At 38.7% G+C, this 21,038-nt stretch overlaps 1 protein-coding gene across 1 annotated transcript in view; it reads right to left on the bottom strand.

Moving 5' to 3' along the window:
- The window catches only part of fbxl17 (F-box and leucine-rich repeat protein 17), a 114,036-nt gene that overhangs the window by 59,097 nt on the left and 33,901 nt on the right, over nt 1-21,038 (bottom strand). Inside the window, exons 6-7 of the mRNA XM_056729553.1 lie at nt 12,544-12,651; nt 9,516-9,646 (exon numbers count right to left, since the gene is read on the bottom strand). Coding sequence (XP_056585531.1) covers nt 9,516-9,646; nt 12,544-12,651 — 239 coding nt within the window. The remainder of the gene's footprint in view (nt 1-9,515; nt 9,647-12,543; nt 12,652-21,038) is intronic.

Here is a 21,038-nt window from a genome sequence, read left to right as displayed (position 1 = left end):
GTTTGATCTAAAATGACACTGTAAACATCAATAAAAGCTTTCATTTGGCAAATAATCATGGTATAAATGGGATAATCCACAGCTAGCTGTGCCTTTAAGGGATTTCAATGCATGACATGGAGGCGATAAACCACCCGACAGGAAGCGATTATCCCTTAATCTATAATCTATAATCTAATATCTATTCTATAATCCCACACAATTTGTGCAGTGGTTTCACACATTATCTTGTGACCATGCTGGAATGACAAAAGTGTAAAAGGCAAACAAGATTAACCTTCTTACGCATGCACACACACACACACAAATATTAATCAGTGCAATAATTCACAGTATGATGATGAGATGTGAGGATGCTGCAGATATGACAGAATACAATCATTACATTTTGTAGCGGTGAGAAATGCGATCAGAATAAAATGAACAGTGAGACTCGTCTCACTCTCTGTGTCTCTCTCTCAAGATTCAAGATTCAAGACTCTCAAGATTCTCTCTCTCTTTCTGTCTGTCTGTCTGTCTGTCTGTCTGTCTGTCTGTCTGTCTCATGATTCAAAGGAGCTTTATTGGCATGATAAAAGAAAATTTACATTGCCAAAGCACAAGATTAAATATAAACATGCAGAAATACAGATTAAGATAAAAAATAAGATAGAATAAAATTAAAAGTCTATAAGTAAAAATCTCTATATATATATACATCTCAATATAAACAGAAAAAAAGTTTTAAATAAAGTTCTCAATGAGGGTGACAGTGTCAGTTTGTGTGTGTTGTTCTGTCAGTGTTGTGTTGTGTTGTGTTGTGCTGGTTGTTCTTTGGTCGTGGCAGGACTTGACATATCTTGCAGCCAGGTTTGAGCTTCTTGACTTTTCTCCCAGTATGTATGAGATCTTGTCCTTTTGTTGAAACTGGTCAAAGTCTTTGTGTAAGTTTGTAAACTGGGGGAAGAATGTTTCTCTGATGTGTGTGTAGTTGGGACAGGAGAGGAGAAAGTGCAGCTCTGTTTCCACTTGATTGTGTGTGCAGTGTGGACACAGTCGCTCTTCTCTCGGTGTCCATGTGTGTCTGTGTCTGCCCGTCTCTACAGTGAGCTGGTGATCACTGAGTCTGTACATGCTCAACACTTTTCTTAGTTTAGGGTCTGATACGCTTGTGAGGTATTCTGACACTTTATATTCTCTCTTTAGTGACAGATAGCATTCCACTTTACTTTACTGAGCTGTTGCTTCTGTCCAGTGTTGGAGATATTTCTCTTTTTGTCTTTTCATCATTTGGTTTAGTCTGGCTGGGGTTTGGGGTTGACTTGGGCATGTTTGGGGTTGTAGAGTTAGTTGTGAGATCAGTTGGATGAAGGGGTTTCTCTCTGGGCTCAGCTCTTGATGACTTAAGGCTTTGTGATGGAGTGTGTCTGTGTCGCTGTTCTTAAGGTGTGTGTAGAATTTTAAAGCTCTTTTTTGTATTTTAATGATTAGAGGATACAGTCCTAATTCTGCTCTGCAGGCGTTGTTTGGAGTTTTTCTCTGTACCCGTAGAATGTTTTTACACATTTCTGTTTGCAGAATCTCTATTGGGTGTTTGTCCCATCTGCTGAACTCTTGGTGGGCGAGAGGACCCCAAACCTCACTTCCATACAGTGCGATTGGTTCTATAATTGATTGTATTATTTTCAGCCTCTCTCTCTCTATATATGTCTCTCTGTCTCTCTCTCTCATGAGCGGCATTAACTGAAGACAACTGCAGTGACCTTTTCAACACAGTTATATTTCTATAGGTGTAATGAGACACACTATCTCACCTCAGCACTGCATGTCAAACAAGACGGCCCTGTCACTGTTACTATCCCATAATTCCACAGGCCTTCATCACAGCACCTGCTTTTAAATTAAATGATTTAAATTGATACTGTATATAAATGAAGATGTGACCATCAGTAGAGTTTTAAAGTCGTCTCTCTCTCTCTCTCTCTCTCTCTCTCTCTCTCTCTTGTTGTGGAGATTATTCACATAAAAACTTTAAGAGCTCATCTATATGTTAATAGACCTGTGACACCTGACACAGCTCACTCAGATCTGTAGATTTCACATTTACACCCGATATTCTCTGATGGAGCTAAATATTGATGACTCGTGTGGTTCACAGGAGCTGTTTTAAAAATTCAATAATATTTATCTAGAATGAGAAGACCAGCAGTTATATGATTATTACTAATTAATGCAAACATGTAAATTCTGTCAATATTTATCCTCTCTCATGTGGTTGTAAATCTTCTGGAACACAAAAGAAGATATTTTGAGAAATGTCTCAGTGGTTTTGTGTTCATACAATGGGATTCAATGGAGTTCAGTGTTGTTTAATTATGAACGTTCTTCTAAATACCTTCTTTTGTGTTCTGATACAGGTTTGACATGCCAACTCTTTAATGGTTGATCCGTTTCAACTAAAAGTGTCAAGAAGTTAAACTGGTGAGTGAAGAATAACAGCCGAACACATTACCAGCTTGTCATTTCACCTGACAGCCCATCACTTCACATCATATCACCTATTATCAGCAGCTCACACATGCAGATCACATGACCACACGTGTGCTGCTATTGACCCTGTCAAACCCTCTCTCACATGAGCATCACTTCATCCAGACATCACACTCTCATCTGCTCTCTTGAGACTCAAACGTCATCAGAAAAAAACTCTTCAGAAACAAAGTTCATCTTTTCATCACGGTAAACTCATGTTGGTGCTATGAAGTGAAGTTTCAACAAATCTAGAATAACGTGTCCGATTAGATTTGAGTTTCATTCGTCATAAACGGTGATGTGATTTTAATTAAGTGTCATTAAACAAATAATAATCCTGTTAAAAAAAAGAAGTATTACAGACACAAGCACAAGAATCATCATTTCTTCTGCATGTGTTCTGTCACGTCAATGAAATATTAAAGCAGGTGTGTTCGCTGTCAAATCCTGCGATACTCTTCATATGAAACACGACATCTATCATCAATCATAGACACCTACAAACTACATGACACGAGGGACAGTACACAAGAAATCTCAATTCTGTCATCATTTATTCACACTCACGCCGTTGAAAACCACCTGGATGTGACTTCATAAAACTTTATTAATTCAGTCATTAAATGTGACTCTGTTCTATTAACTAGAGTTTATATTTTTTATCAAAATCTAACTTTGCTTGTTTGGTTTAATAATTTTTCCTCTTATAAATATTAAACTGATCTTTTGATAAATGAACAATAAAGATTAAACATATCAACAGATCATTTTTGGATCAATTGTAGTTGGTTGTTCTTGGGATTCAATTAAAATAAATCTATCAATAAAACATATCAAAGAAAAGAAAGCTTTAAGAGCTTTATATTTAGCATTGTTGCGAGTGCTAAACTGGGTTTAATCACATAAATACTGCAAGATCACAATATTATTTTCATCTTCTGATAACAGTGAATATAAATATAATATCCACAACATTAATTCTTCAACAGAAATACAGATTTCTCACAACATGATGACATTCAATTGAACCTTAAGCAGTTTAAAAGAGTGAAAGAATCATAAATCAGAGATGAGTGATATAATGATGACAGACTCTGAATGTGATGTGTGAAGTAAAGCTCTTCAGTCACATCTTCACCTGTTTCATTTCAAAAAGAATCTTCAGAGCTCTTCAAAAAGAGCTGTGAGTGAATAAAACAATGAGCACACTTGACCTCTAAAACTAACACATCATCTCTAAAACTCAACCACACACACAAACATAAACACACGTGAACACACATGAACACAGGCACCCATACACACGCCCGCACACTCACACAGGCACACACACACACACACATTCAAGCGTAGACACAAACACAAGCATGCACACACTCACACTGGCACCCGCTCACACACTCACACAGTCACACATATAGACACATGCACACACGCATTCAAGCGTAGACACACACACACGCCTGCAAATGCACTCACTCACTCTGGCACACATTCACACAGCAACACACACAGATTCAAGCGCACATGCCCACACACTCACACAGGCACACACACATACACACACACACATGCAAGCGTAGACACACACACCGGCCTGCACATGCACACACTCACTCTGGCACACATTCACAGAGACACACACATTCAAGCGAACACGCCCGCGCACCCACACACACACACACACACAAGTCCATCAGTCAGTCTGGTAAATGTGAGACGACTGGAGCGGTAAATCTCAGCTGGAGCACCAGAGCTCTCCAGAGGCGTTGAGCCATCAGAGCGAGTAATGGACGGATCTCAGACTGACCACTACAATCCTGTTTAATCCTGAGCAACATCACAAAGAGTCTTCCTGGACATAACTGAGTCAATTAATGAAGTGATTCACACAAATGATTCAAACTGTTTTTAGCTTACATTTACATTAACATTTAGACATTTGGCAGACGCTTTTATCCAAAACGACTTATATTGCTTTATCCTATACATTTTACATAGGTATTTGCAATCCCCTGGGATCGAACCCACAACCTTGCGTTGTTAGCGCAATGGTCTTACCACTGAGCTACAGGAAAGCTTCTGAGGTTTAAAGCACCACTAATAAAACATCCCTCTTAACAGCCTCAGATTCAAAAGTCGAGTGTTAAACTTCATGAACACATTTGAAGCTCAAATTTACTGTGAACTTCATTATTTGCTTCATTTGAAATCTGCACCCATCTCATCATTCAATGGATATATGTAATATTGTCCAGCACGAGTTACTACACAAAAGACACACAAACTTCATCAGGACTTTCTGTGTGACACTGAGGTGGTGAATGTGAGCATCTGGAGACCCCCGAGGGTCCACGATCACAGAATGTCATTAAGTATTAAACTGAGACATAAGAGATCCAAGCCAAAGCAAACAGAATCTCAAAAAGTTAAAAATAATCAGCGTGGCTTTTGTTTTTCACTGAGATTTGATTGGATGTATAAAAACAGGCGTTGCATTTTGAAATAGAACTGGCAGCAGACTGACTGTCAAATGGGAGGAGTTAACGGATGCTCCGCCCAAGCCGTCTAACATACATCATCTGAGAGGGCAGAAGTGCATTTTCAGATTTTAACTGAAGATCATGAGGGCACACAAATAAAAAAAGGAACGACCCACATTGATAAACTATTTACTATAAACGCAGCAATATTTCATGAACATTTAGAATTGTCATTTTTAATTTCACTGGGTCTTTAATGACCTAATCGCAACATGTCACATTAATGCAAAGCAAAAGAACACTGGCAAGAACATTGACCCTTAAAAACGATTGACAATTCACATCTAAATATTTGTAAAACCTGACAAGCTGATTTTCTATTTCTATCTTTACAGTCTTCAAAAGTTGTATATCAAACATAAAAACACAGAGATTCTCTGGAGATGTTCATATGGTTTATGGATGTGAGATTATGAAACCGTGTCAGTTGACTGATGATGTTTGTGTATGAAGGAATTTCTCCAACACAAACCATCTGAGCTTCATGACCATCACCTTCATCTCTTGTTCTAAACACACACACAATTCAACATCAATCACACCAACAACAAAACACAGAAACACAAAAACAGACCAGCAGAGCTCCAAACACAGACGACTGTCAGGTGACCCTACAGAACGAGATCTTAATGAGTTCATATTGAGATCTTCAATCATATTGACGTTTGATTTCAGTCGTGACGGATCTGAGCTCAGTTTGACACACTGTTGACATCTCTTCTCAAACTCTCATGACAGACACATTTCTGACTCTGTATCTTAAGCAAAAGTTTCCATTTGCTCTTCATTTAATCTATTTGATGTCTTTGAGAAATAACTGAGACTCATCATTGCCTTGTTGCATTAAATTCATTATCAAACTATGATTTAAAGTTATTGCTTTGATATTAGAGAGTTGTAAAATGGTTATTCCTGAATCTTTAGTTTGAATAACAGTGATTTATAATGTTGGTGCCATTCAGCACAGAAGTATATTGTCGACCTACTGCTAAAAACATCACCATATCTGCCAAAATAATGCCACATCTTTCAATAAAGGAGGAATGAGACTCTCGCACAAACTCTGCTCCTCGTGTTGATTTCATTTCTGTTTATTCACTCACTGGCCTTTGAAAGGACGAACGAGGAGAACTTAATGAGTTGAAAAACTTTACCTTTAACCACATGAAAGTATGAAATCTCCAGCGGCCCTCTCCTTCTGAACCTGTGACGCCTTTAATTTACTTCTCTTTCACAAATTGGCTTTGTGCTCCCTCGATGCTGGAGAGCCCCAACACATTCTCTTCATGTGAGAGAAGAACCTTTACGCTTTTCCAAAGAGCAAAAAGAGTTTGAAGAAGCAATTACTGTGTTCAATAGGTGCTTCTAATTAAAGTCGTGTTAAACAAACACTTCTGCATACTGAAGAAACACAAACAATAGCTCACCTGAGACACTTCAAGATGATTAGAAAACACAACATTCATTTCACCTTCATCTTCATACAGCATCTCAAGCTCAGACCAGCGTCACATCTGATGATCTCAACAGCATCATATATGGTGTGTTGTGATAAATATGTTAAATATCCAAACAAACACATGTAGTGACCACAGAAACCTCTCAGAACACTCAATGCAAATGTTCACAGCTGTGTTATCTGTGACGGGAGGAAATTCATTTCTCAGTTGCTGTTAATTTCTCAATAAGCCATCAATGTTTCTATGATGAGAGATGACTCGACATCGCAGCGTTCTTGGCATCACAAACTCATATTTACTGCTGTTATCTGAAGATTCTTCATCTTTTAAAACACTTCATTATTATTTTTCAGAGAGTTCATAGAGCGAAATGATAAACATCACGCTCAGAGAGTTTCCCAAACGTCTGGCCTCTCTCAATGCAATAAGTCTTCTGGTAACGTCCGGGGCAGAACGTCTTAAGAGATGCTTTCTGTTATTACATGACTTATTTACTTAACAGAGCTTCTCATTCAGAGCCAATGCAGAGATTTTCACACACCGGCCGTTTATACAGCTGGAGACAGAGAGAGAGAGATGGAGAGAGAGAGAGAGAGAGAGAGAGAGAGAGAGAGAGAGAGAGAGAGAGAGAGAGAGAGAGAGAGAGAGAGAGAGAGAGAGAGAGAGAGTTTGTAGAGTTGAGTTTCACTCTGTAGTAGAGTAGGCGGGGCGAGACCGTGGTTCGAGTCCGGTGAGTAATTGTGAATTAGCGCCAGCTGATCGAATCACCGGGCTCGCCCCGCCTACTCTACTACACACTCCATTAAATGAATGAATGTGAAGTAATTTGAATAATTCATCTGAAGCATGATATCACAGAGTATTGTACTCACATCTGAATATAAAAACAAGAATAAATATTTAAGAAACTAAAACTTGTCTCTGAGAGGCTTTATGCCCAAAATAATGTGTTTGTCTCTCTCGACCGTATGCCAGCGTTCATCACAGAAGACACGTCTGAAAGCCTCATTACTCACAATTAATAAGAATCTTCATCATGATAGATCACCACACACATCCCATCAGGAACATTCATAAATCCATCTGAGCCTATTAACATTACTAGAGCAACAGAACATCATGAATGTTCCTTTACATAAAGGAAAAGACGCCGCACAAACACAACGTTTAAGTGTCAGAATATGTGAGAGTAAAACTTTTGATTAAATAAACATAAGATGTGTGATTCAGAGCAGCTCAACTCCACACCTGAACTTCACATCATCGTCATTGAAGGTGAAACACTGTGATATTCATACGGCATTCAGAGAGAATTAAATCAGCACCGGTCTCACACTGCACACAGACAGAGAGACTAAAGCAGAGCCTAATCCAGAGTGACATCACAATCTGCACCTGTTCACACTTACACATTCAAACATGTTTCAATGAAACTGAACCACGCTTCAGACATGAGACGGCACATTATCATATTTATACAGTACTTTACACAATCACATCACATAGCCATACATCACACACACATGCACATACATACACGCAAAGACACATGCGCGCACACACAGACATGTTAACGTGTAACACATACACACACGTGCACACACACACACACATGTACACACAGAAACCCATACACACACACACACACGCATGCACGCATACACTCACATGACTGTGTAGTAGTGTGTATTTGATCAAAGAGTCTGTGAGCATTAGTGTGTATGAAATATCATTGTCATGTTGTATAAAAGTCAGATCTCAATAAATTACTGCACACATTCTCTTTATGAACTTTGTGTTTACAGTCTGACCTGAGAAACCTCACAGATCCAAACTAACAGAATCCCAACAGCTATAAAGAAATCAATCCTGATGTAATAACAGGTTAAAGGTGAGAATACTCAGCGCTCTTCTGTAAGAAACTTAACGTGATATTCACCAAACACATCTCCAATAAATCCTCAAATCACTAATGTTCTGTTCCATCTGCAGTGGATTGTAAATTCAATATTGTTTTAACGCTCGCAGCGAGACTATAAATCCATACAATAAAAGAGAAAAAAGGTATTTCCTCAACAGACTTAAACATTCTGCAGTCGAACACTCTACACAAACATAAAAAAAGAGGATAACATGTTTCCAGAAGCTTCATCTTTACACATGTGATTCATATCTGATAAGTTATCAGACTCATTCCATGTAAAGCTTGTATTCAGCCTCACACATCTGACAGAACACGTATGATAACTGGTCAATACACCATTCCAGTCGTACCAAAACTCTTTACGATATTAACATATGCGCAGTATTGACATGATATGAATATTCATACTCAGAGATGAGACACATTTCACACACACAGCGCTCCAGACTTTAAGAGAGATTCCCACGACTGAAGACAGCATCTTCTGCTTGTGTTTATCCATGAAATCACACAATCACACAGCACAAGTTAATCCACACACACACATATGACTGAATAACCAGAAACAAAAGCCAAAGCACAGGATCAAACACAAGACACATTTCACACATGTGGAGAACACATTTGAAAGCTGGCAGATGATTTACACTGATGTGGCCTCTTGTTTGAAGGCCAAACATGCTTCAGAGCACACGTGTGAGTGTGTGCATGTGTGAGTGCATGTGTGTGAGAGAGTGTGTGTGTGCATGTGTGTCCGAGTGAGTGAGTCTGTGAGAGTGCGTGCGTGCGAGTGCATTCAGATGTGTGTGTGCGAGTGGTGTTTGCGTGTGTGTGTGTGTATGTGTGTGCGAGCGAGCATGTGTGTGCGCGTGCAAATTTGTGCGTGAGAGTGGTGTGTGCGAGTACGTGTGCGTGCGAGTGTGTGTGAGTGAATGAGTGAGTGTGTGTGTGAGTTCTTTATTGACCGTGGTCTCTTAAATCTACTGATGCTACTCCACCTGATGTCACAACACACAACACAACACTCTCCAGCCGGACAGAATAACAAACCTTTAAGAAAATGAAGTGTTGCAGTACCTGTCATTGATGGTCCAGTTAAGGCAGAGGTTAAGAGACGTTAGGTTCCGACACTTTCTCACCACCTCCATCACCGTCTCATTGTTGAGTTCAGAGATGTGTCGCAGATCCAGACTGTTCAGATCCTGAAGCTGCACAAACACACAAACACACGTCAGCAGTTAATGAAAGTCACTAAATACTCCCCATCATCCTCTACTGAAAATATCAAACACTAATCAATAGTTATTGTCTGAATGCTTGATGGACTTTTCCAATTTGTGATGTTATTATCATAATAGTTTCAGAAATCAAATCAAACTCATGATTTAAAAATGGAATGAAAGTGAAGTGGAGGTCTGATACACACAACACTCGTGACAAACAGCGCTGTGCATCATCTGTGTGATGTGTGTTGTTCTCTTGTCATGTGTTTGTGTTATTCAGATGATGTGAGACGACATAAAACTCTACTGACACGCTGTCAATCAAATGTGAGTGAATCTGGTCACGCCATCTCTCCTGTTAAAGAAGTGTTATATGAATTATATGTTCTCATGTAAACTGTCTGCTGTACATGTGTGTGTGTGTGTGTCTGTCATATGTGTGTTGATCGTCCACTGAGGGTTTTGTTCATGTTGTGCTCTTGACCTTAATGAAAGCACAACTGTACATTCTGCTCCCGGACGCTAAACAAAACGCTCCCTCCAGTGCCCGCAGGCAGATTACCCATGATTCCTGCTCCTGACTCACATTAACATCATCACATTAACACACACACACACACACACACACACACACACAGCACATAAATGACAGTCTATCACACATTCACTGTACAGCAGTCGCAGCAATGCAGGAATGTGTTAAAGAAACACGCAAGCTGACAGAAAAGGAAAAAGCTGTTTTACATACACATACACACACACACACACACACAAGTAAATCACAAACGCACACATGCACAGATCAAAATAACATCTGACTTCAATTCAAAGATACAAATATTCAGCTCTGCATGTCTACAACATTAATCATGACACTGAATCTGCCCATGCAACACACACACACACACACATAAATATTATTTACACACTATATATACAATATAACTGACAAGAACGATGTATATTAGCAAAACCTAAAAATATACAAATAAATTCAAAGTATTATTAGAAAAATATTATAAAACTTCAATATAAAAAAGAACTGATATGTAGACACACGCACACAATCACACACAAACACATACAGACGTGTACAGCTGCAGACGTGTCTAAACACACTTTTGTGTTGTCTGTCATATAAACAACAGAAATAAACACAAGTTCAATATTCATCAGATTTCTGAATATTATCACAAATTCCATTTTTTATTAGTAGAGTTTACTTGATGAGGTCTCATTTATTTCTAAACAGATCATGTGTACGGTGTTGAATGGACGTTTGACTTCAAGGAGCAGATCACACAAACATTACAAATGCACTCCTGAAACATTGAGAATCACGACAGAATCTGGATTCCCAGTACACACATGACCTCACATGAGTGTTTATCTGCTGACTCGAGGATTTAAGCGCTGGATTAAAGACAAGAAAAGCAGAGAATTCTGTGACATATTCAGACAGATTGTGAAATCTCTACATTCCTGATGAGAATGAGAAACACATCGCCTCACGTTCACTCTCAAACTCATGATGGGATTGATGTTGCTCTCTGTTCTTTCTTTAATTCTCTCTTTAACTAAAACCATGTCTGCAGCATTTTCTTCATCATATAATATAAAACCTGTGACTCTTTCTGCAGATGTTGGTGTTATCACACACACACACCCAGACACACACACACACGCGCACGCACACACACACACACACACACACACACAGCTGATGTAAAGCTAGAGAAGAGATGTTATGTTTAACCTGATCTGTGACCATTTATCACACTAAAGAGAACCATAAATGAGAATGACCCCTCAAACACACAACCTGTGACCTCTGACCTCTGACAGTGTTCACATTCTCTCTCTAGAATCACAGAAGTTAATAGTAAGGGATGAAAAACTAAGACACAGACGCAAGAGAAGCACAAACTGAAGCAGGATCATTCTGATAGAGTCTCATTCTGCTCACTCCTCGTCTCTTTCTTCATTTGATGAAGACTTGTCTTCAGGGTTTTATAAATATAATTCACACCTGAGAGAAGTCTGAAGTCTTTGATGATGAGAGTTAAAAACGGTCCCTCTGCTGGAGAACTGAAGAGAGAGTGAGAGAGGCCGAGCGAGGAGGAGCTGAGACTTGATTTAAATAAGTTTTGTGCCTGTGGATGGCACCAGGTGAATTGTGTAATGTAATGATGTCTTTACCCCTCAAACGGCTGGAAAATGAGATTTAACAGCTAGACTTCATAAAAACTTTAGACACAGAGTCACTTTATATAGATCAGGTCTTCATGTCATCAGGAGATGTGTGGGAGTCATTTAAACTGCCTCTTTAATCACTCATTGTGTTTGGGAATCATTACACATGTGAATATTTGTGTTAAAACTAAAAAAAAACACACTCGTGAATATATACTGCGTATATATATATATATATATATATATATATATATATATATATATATATATATGTATATGTATATATATAAATGGACATCTATGTAAATTTAATTCATCAGTTGTGTTTGTAATATTTGACCTAACTTAACTTTAAGCAGTAATGTTCTGCATGTTTTTATAAATGATGCATTCTATTAAAATGTTCTAAAAAGAGGGGCAACATTATACCAAAAACAAAAGGAAATTACCTCATAATTTCCATACAGTCAATTACAGCCTCAGCAGCAGCGGCGTGTGTGTGCATGTGTGCCTGTTGCAGATAACTCTGTCTCATTAGCATGCTAATGCACAAACAGCAGGGTCTCCAACATTCACCTCATTACACATTAATGAGATTTCAGAGTGAAGGCAAAATAAAAAGAGAAGAAGTGGAGTTTGTGAAGAAGTTAGAGGACAGAACATCACAGCAGGTGTGATGAGGGTCTTACCCGGGTCAGATGGATGACCCCCTGTGATGTCACCGAACAGCCCATGAATCCCACGAAACGCAGCCCGGGACAGTTCTCAGCAAACGCCTGCACGGATTTATCTGTCACCTGAGGACACAACCGCACACACATGACAGTGAATTAAAGAGCTGATGAGAGAGAGAGAGAGAGAGAGAGAGAGAGAGAGAGAGAGAGAGAGAGAGAGAGACATAGAGAGAGACATAGAGAGAGACATAGAGAGAGAGAGAGAGAGAGAGAGAGAGAGAGACATAGAGAGAGACATAGAGAGAGACATAGAGAGAGACATAGAGAGAGAGAGAGAGAGACAGAGAGAGAGAGAGAGAGAGAGAGAGAGAGAGAGAGAGAGAGAGAGAGAGAGAGAGAGAGAGAGAGAGAGAGACATAGAGAGAGACATAGAGAGAGACATAGAGAGAGAGAGAGAGAGAGAGAGACATAGAGAGAGAGAGAGACATAGAGAGAGAGAGAGACATAGAGAGAGAGAGAGACATAGAGAGAGAGAGAGAGAGAGAGAGAGAGAGAGAGAGAGAGAGAGACATAGAGACACACATGAATGTGAATGCAGATCTTGTGTTTGTTGATGTGTGTTATTTGGCAGCTGGATGTCTTCACATGAACATGATGAACTCAATAAAACAGCAGCGGGTCTAAATGTGGTCAGAACTCAGAACATATTTCCAGTTTTACTGCTTTGGAACAGAGACTTTAACCAACAGCTGCCAATATCTTCATTATCTGTCTGAACAAAGCAATAATTCATCCACTTCAAGTTCAAGAAACTTTACTTTACTTTTTTTTGGCCAAACGCTTTTAATCAAAGTGACTGACATTGCATTATTCTATACATATATATGTGCATACCCTCAGATCAAACACAACACCATGCTGAAGAGATGAAGAGAGTTCTCATCTACAATCAAATCACATGAACAACATGTCCAGGTCTCATTTCACTTCATATGATAATCCCAGATAACAACCGCTCAAAACTAATAACACACAGTAACACACAGTAACACACAGTTACACACAGTAACACACAGTAACACACAGTTACACACAGTTACACACAGTAACACACAGTAACACACAGTAACACACAGTAACACACAGTAACACACAGTTACACACAGTTACACACAGTAACACACAGTAACACACAGTAACACACAGTAACACACAGTTACACACAGTAACACACAGTAACACACAGTAACACACAGTAACACACAGTTACACACAGTAACACACAGTTACACACAGTAACACACAGTAACACACAGTAACACACAGTAACACACAGTTACACACAGTTACACACAGTAACACACAGTAACACACAGTTACACACAGTAACACACAGTAACACACAGTTACACACAGTAACACACAGTAACACACAGTTACACACAGTAACACACAGTTACACACAGTAACACACAGTAACACACAGTTACACACAGTAACACACAGTAACACACAGTAACACACAGTTACACACAGTAACACACAGTAACACACAGTAACACACAGTAACACACAGTTACACACAGTAACACACAGTAACACACAGTAACACACAGTAACACACAGTTACACACAGTAACACACAGTTACACACAGTAACACACAGTAACACACAGTAACACACAGTAACACACAGTTACACACAGTAACACACAGTAACACACAGTAACACACAGTAACACACAGTAACACACAGTAACCTGGATGCAGCAGATCATTTTCTCAGAAACCATTTATTGTTACACAAAAATATAAATATTTCTTTTAATATCATATGTGATCCTGGATCACAAAACCAGTGTTAAGTAGCACAAGAACATTTTTAGTAAAATAAAAAAATACATTTTACGGGTCAAAATGACCGATTTTCTTTTATGCCAAAAATCATTAGGATATGAAGTAAAGATCATGTTCCATGAAGATATTTAGTCAATTTCCAACCTTAAATATATCAAAACTTTATTTTTGTGAGTGGATGTCCTGCCACTGTGCCCGATTATTAAACTCAAAGGCAAATTTCTCTGTTGTCCAGGGTCCCAAATATGACATTACATTTACAAATATTACCCTTAAACCAAATGGCCTGTTCGTAACATTTGAACATAATTTATGACAGAAAAGTAAAAGGAAAGAAAACAACTTTTCCTCACGGAATCTCTGAAATGATCACATTTCATGTCCAGTATTTTTCTCATGTGGCAAGTAGACGTGTAATAAGCAGGATAATGTACAAGCAGCCGGTTGTTATCCAGAAATAAACCCCTTCAGTGTGACACAAGACCCTCCGCTTTCTCATTTCTAAAATAACAACCGACACATGAAGTAAGCATGTTCACAAACACACTGGTGTGTGTTTACAAACAGACAACAAACACTATTTATCCTCATTACTTCATCTCTCTCTCCCCCTCTCTCAAACACTTGACCACCCACCACGAGGAAGAGCATTATGGGATGTGAAAATAAATAAGGACACATGAGTCCACAGTGTCTCATTTGAGCCTCTTTATCAATGAGACGGATTGAATCTGTGTGTGTGTGTGTGTGTGTGTGTGTGTCAGCGCTGAGGTGATCCATCAGGCTAATTGTGCACTCGTCCATCTACTCATGGGACACGAGATGTGAATGTTTTCATGCTGAACAAGCCCGTGTCAAACTAAGACTGATGAGAGAATCTTCTGGAACCTTCTAATGAGCCACTCGACTCATCTTGAGCCATAGTTTCAAAACTGAGCTCATCACACACTCCTTCAAGAGTTAAATCTCTGCTATTACAAAACAACACACACACACACAGTTACTATCATCTGAATGTGTACTGAAATCACTTCTGACACACACACACACAGTTCATTTATATACAGTGTGTGTGTGTGTGTGTGCATGCGTGTTAGTAGTCACACACACACACACACACGCACACACACACACACACACACACACACACAGTTACTATCATCTGAATGTGTACTGAAATCACTTCTGACACACACACACACAGTTCATTTATATACAGTGTGTGTGTGCGTGCGTGCGTGTTAGTAGTCACACACACACACACACACACACACACACACAGTTACTATCATCTGAACGTGTACTGAAATCACTTCTGACACACACACACAGTTCATTTATATACAGTGTGTGTGTGCGTGCGTGCGTGCGTGTTAGTAGTCACACACACACACACACACACACACACACAGTTACTATCATCTGAATGTGTACTGAAATCACTTCTGACACACACACACACACAGTTCATTTATATACAGTGTGTGTGTGCGTGCATGCGTGTTAGTAGTCACACACACACACACACACACACACACACACACATATAGACACAAACAAACATATAGACACACACATATACAGTAGACATATAGACACACGCACACACACACACGGGCGCAGGCACACACACACACATATATATAGACACAAACAGACATATAGACACAAACAAACATACAGACACAAATACACATATAGACACACACGCACACACAGACAGACGCACAAAATTATAGACACACACAGACAGACAGACACACAAAATACTAGACACACACAGACAGACAAACACACACACTTGCAAATGCACACGAAGAAACACACACACACACACACAGAGCCATTTAATGACACCACAGGGAATATTAATCAATTAAGAGCGCAGTGCTAATGAAGAAACTCAGTATTCATATCAACACACACAGCACACAACTGACCTTCAACATCATCTCACTACACAACTGTTGTTGTGATGAGTTATGAATATAAAACCTCCTCGAGTGGAGTTAGTGGAACAGCACACGTCCTGCAGTCTGAACACAGACGTGTATTCACTGATATAATATCATGTGTTCTATAGAATTACTTCTTCACACAGGGTCAGAAATGTTTGGATTGTTTTTTGCCTAAATAAATAAAACCATCATTGAAAACTGAATCTGGTTTTCTTTGAGTAATAGAAACATTTGTTTGATGATCTGGATCATTTAAGCTTACAAATATGCAAAAAAACAAAAAATCCAGAAGGGGTAAATACTTTTTCACAGCACTGTAAACTCCAGTACTCTGTCATAATAACTATAGTGAATATTACACTTTTTACCCCAGTTTATTCATTCACTATAGTACGGTTTATAACACAATGACTTTGACTGTAGAGTTTACTACATGATGTGTTTTGTTATGTGTAGACAGAATAATATGATTTGAGTGCTTCAGTCTTTTGCTGTTATGTCAAGTTTTTTTATTTCAATGAACATTTCATTAAACTACACAGAATAATTGGCTAAATAAAAGCGTATGCAAAGGCAAATCAATTAACTTATTCTCTCTTATTGTTCTCTGTGTTATTGTCCTTCATTTATACGAGACGCTTTCAAGAGATTTATTCTGCAGTCCTTCAAATAAACAACTGGTGATTTTGATCAAACCAAAGTAAAGACCGTACGGACGGCCCTATAAAACCCTGTCAGAGCCAATGAAAAATACATTTCATCTTCATGCTGTTTGACCGGGTTATTGGAACGCCTGTTGTTTCACCGTCATGTCTTTTTAATAACTTCATTTATTTCTGTTGGAAGAGCTCAATGTGCCGCGGTTTCATTTCATTTCTGTCATAATATCAAATCTTTAATACCTGAAAACTCTTTCTCTTACAGGACTCACAGGTTAACGGTGATAAACACTGACCTCTGTGTATATAATAAACAAATAAAACAACAGTATTTAAAAACATGGTCAGGGGGTTAAAGGGATAGTTCAGCCTTCAAAATATAAATGTGAATAAACATGAAGAAGAACAGAAGAAAAACTGAGCATGAATAACAATGATCATTCTTGGCTTATCCTTTTTAATCCTGTCACGCCTGCCCCAAAGATATGATCTGTGCTTTGTTATAATATAACTATTATCTTTATATTGATTAATATTTTATAGTATTTTAGTTGTATTAAATTAAATGAAACAACTCCTCCGTTATTGATTCTTTGCGGAGGGCCACATAATGTTTGTTAAGAGAGTTTCATGAAGCTGCAGGTGAAGCTCTTTAAGTCTGGAGCGTTCAGCATGTGTGACTAAGACTGCAGACGAAACACAATTCAGCGTCTGATCCGGAGCTCTGGACTGTGAAGTGCTCGGCCGTGCTTTCAATTTCCTCTGAGGTTGATTCTATAGCTGGAGTGAACACACACTCCTTTTCATTTAAACAACACACACACCAATCAAACATGCACACAGCCACGAAACACACAACATACACCACATCACAAAATATATCACACGGGATAAAGAATGTCATTGTCTCTAATTTAACCTGACAATTGAGAATTTAAAGCTTTTCAGCACCTAAAACTGTTTTATCTGATTTATTTTGTGATATACAAAATGAGAATATGAATGTCTGATCTTCTCCTTCCGTTACAACACCACACATGAGAAAACACTGTGGTTATGGTTTCAGCAGCACCAAAATAAACTTCCAGAAGACCTCCGCAAAAAAAAATACTTACTGTTGAGTAGTTTTCATTGAATTTAATACAATTAATATACAATAAATATTCCATAAAATATAAATTTATATTAATACTAGCCAAGGCGATAAGATGACCAAACACAGACTGGGAGTTAACTTCAGGTCGAGCGCATGCGTCTGATGAAACCGTCTCTATTTGTTTTCACTTTTGTAAACTGTAATAAGATTCCTGGACATGATTTGGAACATCACCTTAGTTAATATTCAAAATTAGGGATGGACGATAAATTATCCGCCAAATCGGTATCGGCCGATAAATTGACATTTTTAAAATTCATAACATTTATGGCAATATATCAAAGCCGAAAAATCTTAAATAATTTTGCAGTTAAAATACAGTACAGTACTGTCTCTGTCATGACCATTCAAAACATTACAAAACAGATAAAGTATTTATGAATGTGTTAATTATAGGAACAAAAGCATATAGATTAAATCAGACTGCTGTATGGATGATCTCTGTTTTGAGACCTGTTAGACATGTGGCTATTGAGATTCTGGAAGAACATTTATCATTTCTTTATTAAATATACCAGAAAAGTTTGAAGGTTTAAGAATTGTTCACTAGTGTAAAGTAGGCTTGGTACATGAGTGTCAGGGAGAGAAAGAGAACTAATGCTTACCTAGTTTTCTAGGGTGAATGTTTTCATATAAAAGCAGTCGTCCATAGGGAATTTTATATGAATATTTAGACACTGTATGTCTGCCAATATATCAACTATCGGCTTTCAATGTTAAAGAATTATCGGTTATCTGCCAAAATTTACATATCGGTAAATCCCAATTCAAAATATGAGTTTTTTTCAGTTTATCAATTCACTTCCGTCAACACTTCAGGCAATAGATTTTACATTGACAAAATAAAGTAATTATTATAATGTACTACTGAAAACTGCAATATCAGTTTACTATTGTAAATATAAAAGCACAGTGTATTTTGTCAGCTTTGCAGTATAACTCTTCTTCTACCCATCATTGATAACAGATCATTGACATTCTGCCTAAATCTCCCGATGTGTTGAACAGAAAAACGGGAAAAAATGGAACGATACGAGTTGTCGAATTTTTGGGCTGAGTTATTCCAGTAAAAAAGCAGTGTGACTAAAATCAGCATAAGATCCACAGACTGGCACACGACTCAAACTCTCAATATTCAGCGTGCGGTCGGTCCGGTCAGAGGTCTCATCTGTCACCCGGTCTCAAACAGCCCGAGGCGAGCTGGGGTGAACGAGCCCCTGTGACCCGTCAGACTCTAATGATTAGCACCGGGGGCGTTCTGTAGGGCAGGTGAACACCTCGTCTCCACGGGACAGCACGGCACCTTTCATCAGACAAATTCATCATGATACACTTCTCCACTACTGACTGACTACACACACACAATCATCAAGAGCTCACACAACCCTACACACTACTGTATACATACTCAAAAAACACACTCACAACATGCTCCTGTAGCTAGAAGACTCCAAGCACACATATCAGAAAAATAAACATCCTAAATACACTGGAAGTCACTTTGGATAAAAACAGATCAATGTAAATGTAAAAATCACAACAACACTAACACATTAACATTTGAAACTACACAAAACACACTTTGAACACAGTTATTTTCAGAAAGCATCAGCATCAAACACAGCAACAACACAAAACAAGTGTCTGAGGGTCCAGAAGTGCTGCAAACATGAGCTCATGACGGCCGCGCTGAAGATGGATCATTTCACAACATCTGTTGCCTCTCTCACCAACACACACAATGTTGAAATGAGACTAACTAAATTACAACCAAATCTATTCTGATGCAATTGACTTTAAATGTAATTTGTGTAACTCTTCAGACAAAACTAATGTAAAGCAGCTTTAGAACTTGAGAAAGCAGCAGATGTTTAACAGCAGAAGATTCCTCTCAGCGTTCAACACCGATTACACTCAATTAAACACAGACAAATGATGAACAACACACACACAGACATACTCACACTAGCATACGCACACACACATACAAACACAACACAAATACTCTCAAACACACACAAACTCGGACACACACACGCACACAAACTGAGACACACACATTCCCTCGCACACACACACAAACTCGGTCACTCGCACACAGACACACACGTATTCATGTGACTCATCCTCTGTTTATACACCTACAATGAATGTTTGCTGTTTTTGACCAAAACATATTCATAAGTAAAACAACTTCAGCTTCTGCTTGAACCTTCTCAAGTATGACAAAAATACTGCAACACAAGTACACACACGACACATAACAAGGCTTTACAGACCCTTCTACTACAGTCAGTTTTCTCTTTTACATGAATTCAAACCATTTCATCTGGTTCACAGTTCAAGTAGATGAGTGACACAGATATTCATCACAGCATCACATGAGTGAATATGAGTGTCTGTGATGTGTGAATGTGGGGCGTAGAGAAGCTTTTCTCTCTTTAACATCCCATATAAAGCACTCAAATGAAAGAGATGAAATCCTCAAGCCCTTTGAGCGTCTCTGACATCATTCAACGGACATTCATTCACCATCAGTCATCCTCATGAGCGGCACGGGGTTATATAGGGTTTACGTCTAGACGCTTTCATTCGTGCCATAAGAGGAGCGTCAGGGGAACATTCACACCCATCAGACACAAGAACGTGACATTCCACAATCAGCTCGATGATGCCACAACACTTTGAAAACAAGAACAAGATTTAAACCTGCGACAGAACGAGTAAAATCAGTGCAGATGTGAAGAGAAGAGAGCGCATGAATTCATCTTTCACTAACACTCAGATGTTATAGATTTAAAGCCGCTGGTACACTTCACAACACTGGAACAGATACTGAACACATCCCAGAAGAGCCTCTCACAAGTCAACACACTGATG

Source organism: Triplophysa dalaica, chromosome 18 (assembly GCF_015846415.1).
Source record: "Triplophysa dalaica isolate WHDGS20190420 chromosome 18, ASM1584641v1, whole genome shotgun sequence".
Taxonomy (NCBI): domain Eukaryota; kingdom Metazoa; phylum Chordata; class Actinopteri; order Cypriniformes; family Nemacheilidae; genus Triplophysa; species Triplophysa dalaica.
The sequence above is the reverse complement of the archived record's forward strand: the minus strand, read 5'-3'. Positions and strand labels throughout refer to the sequence as shown.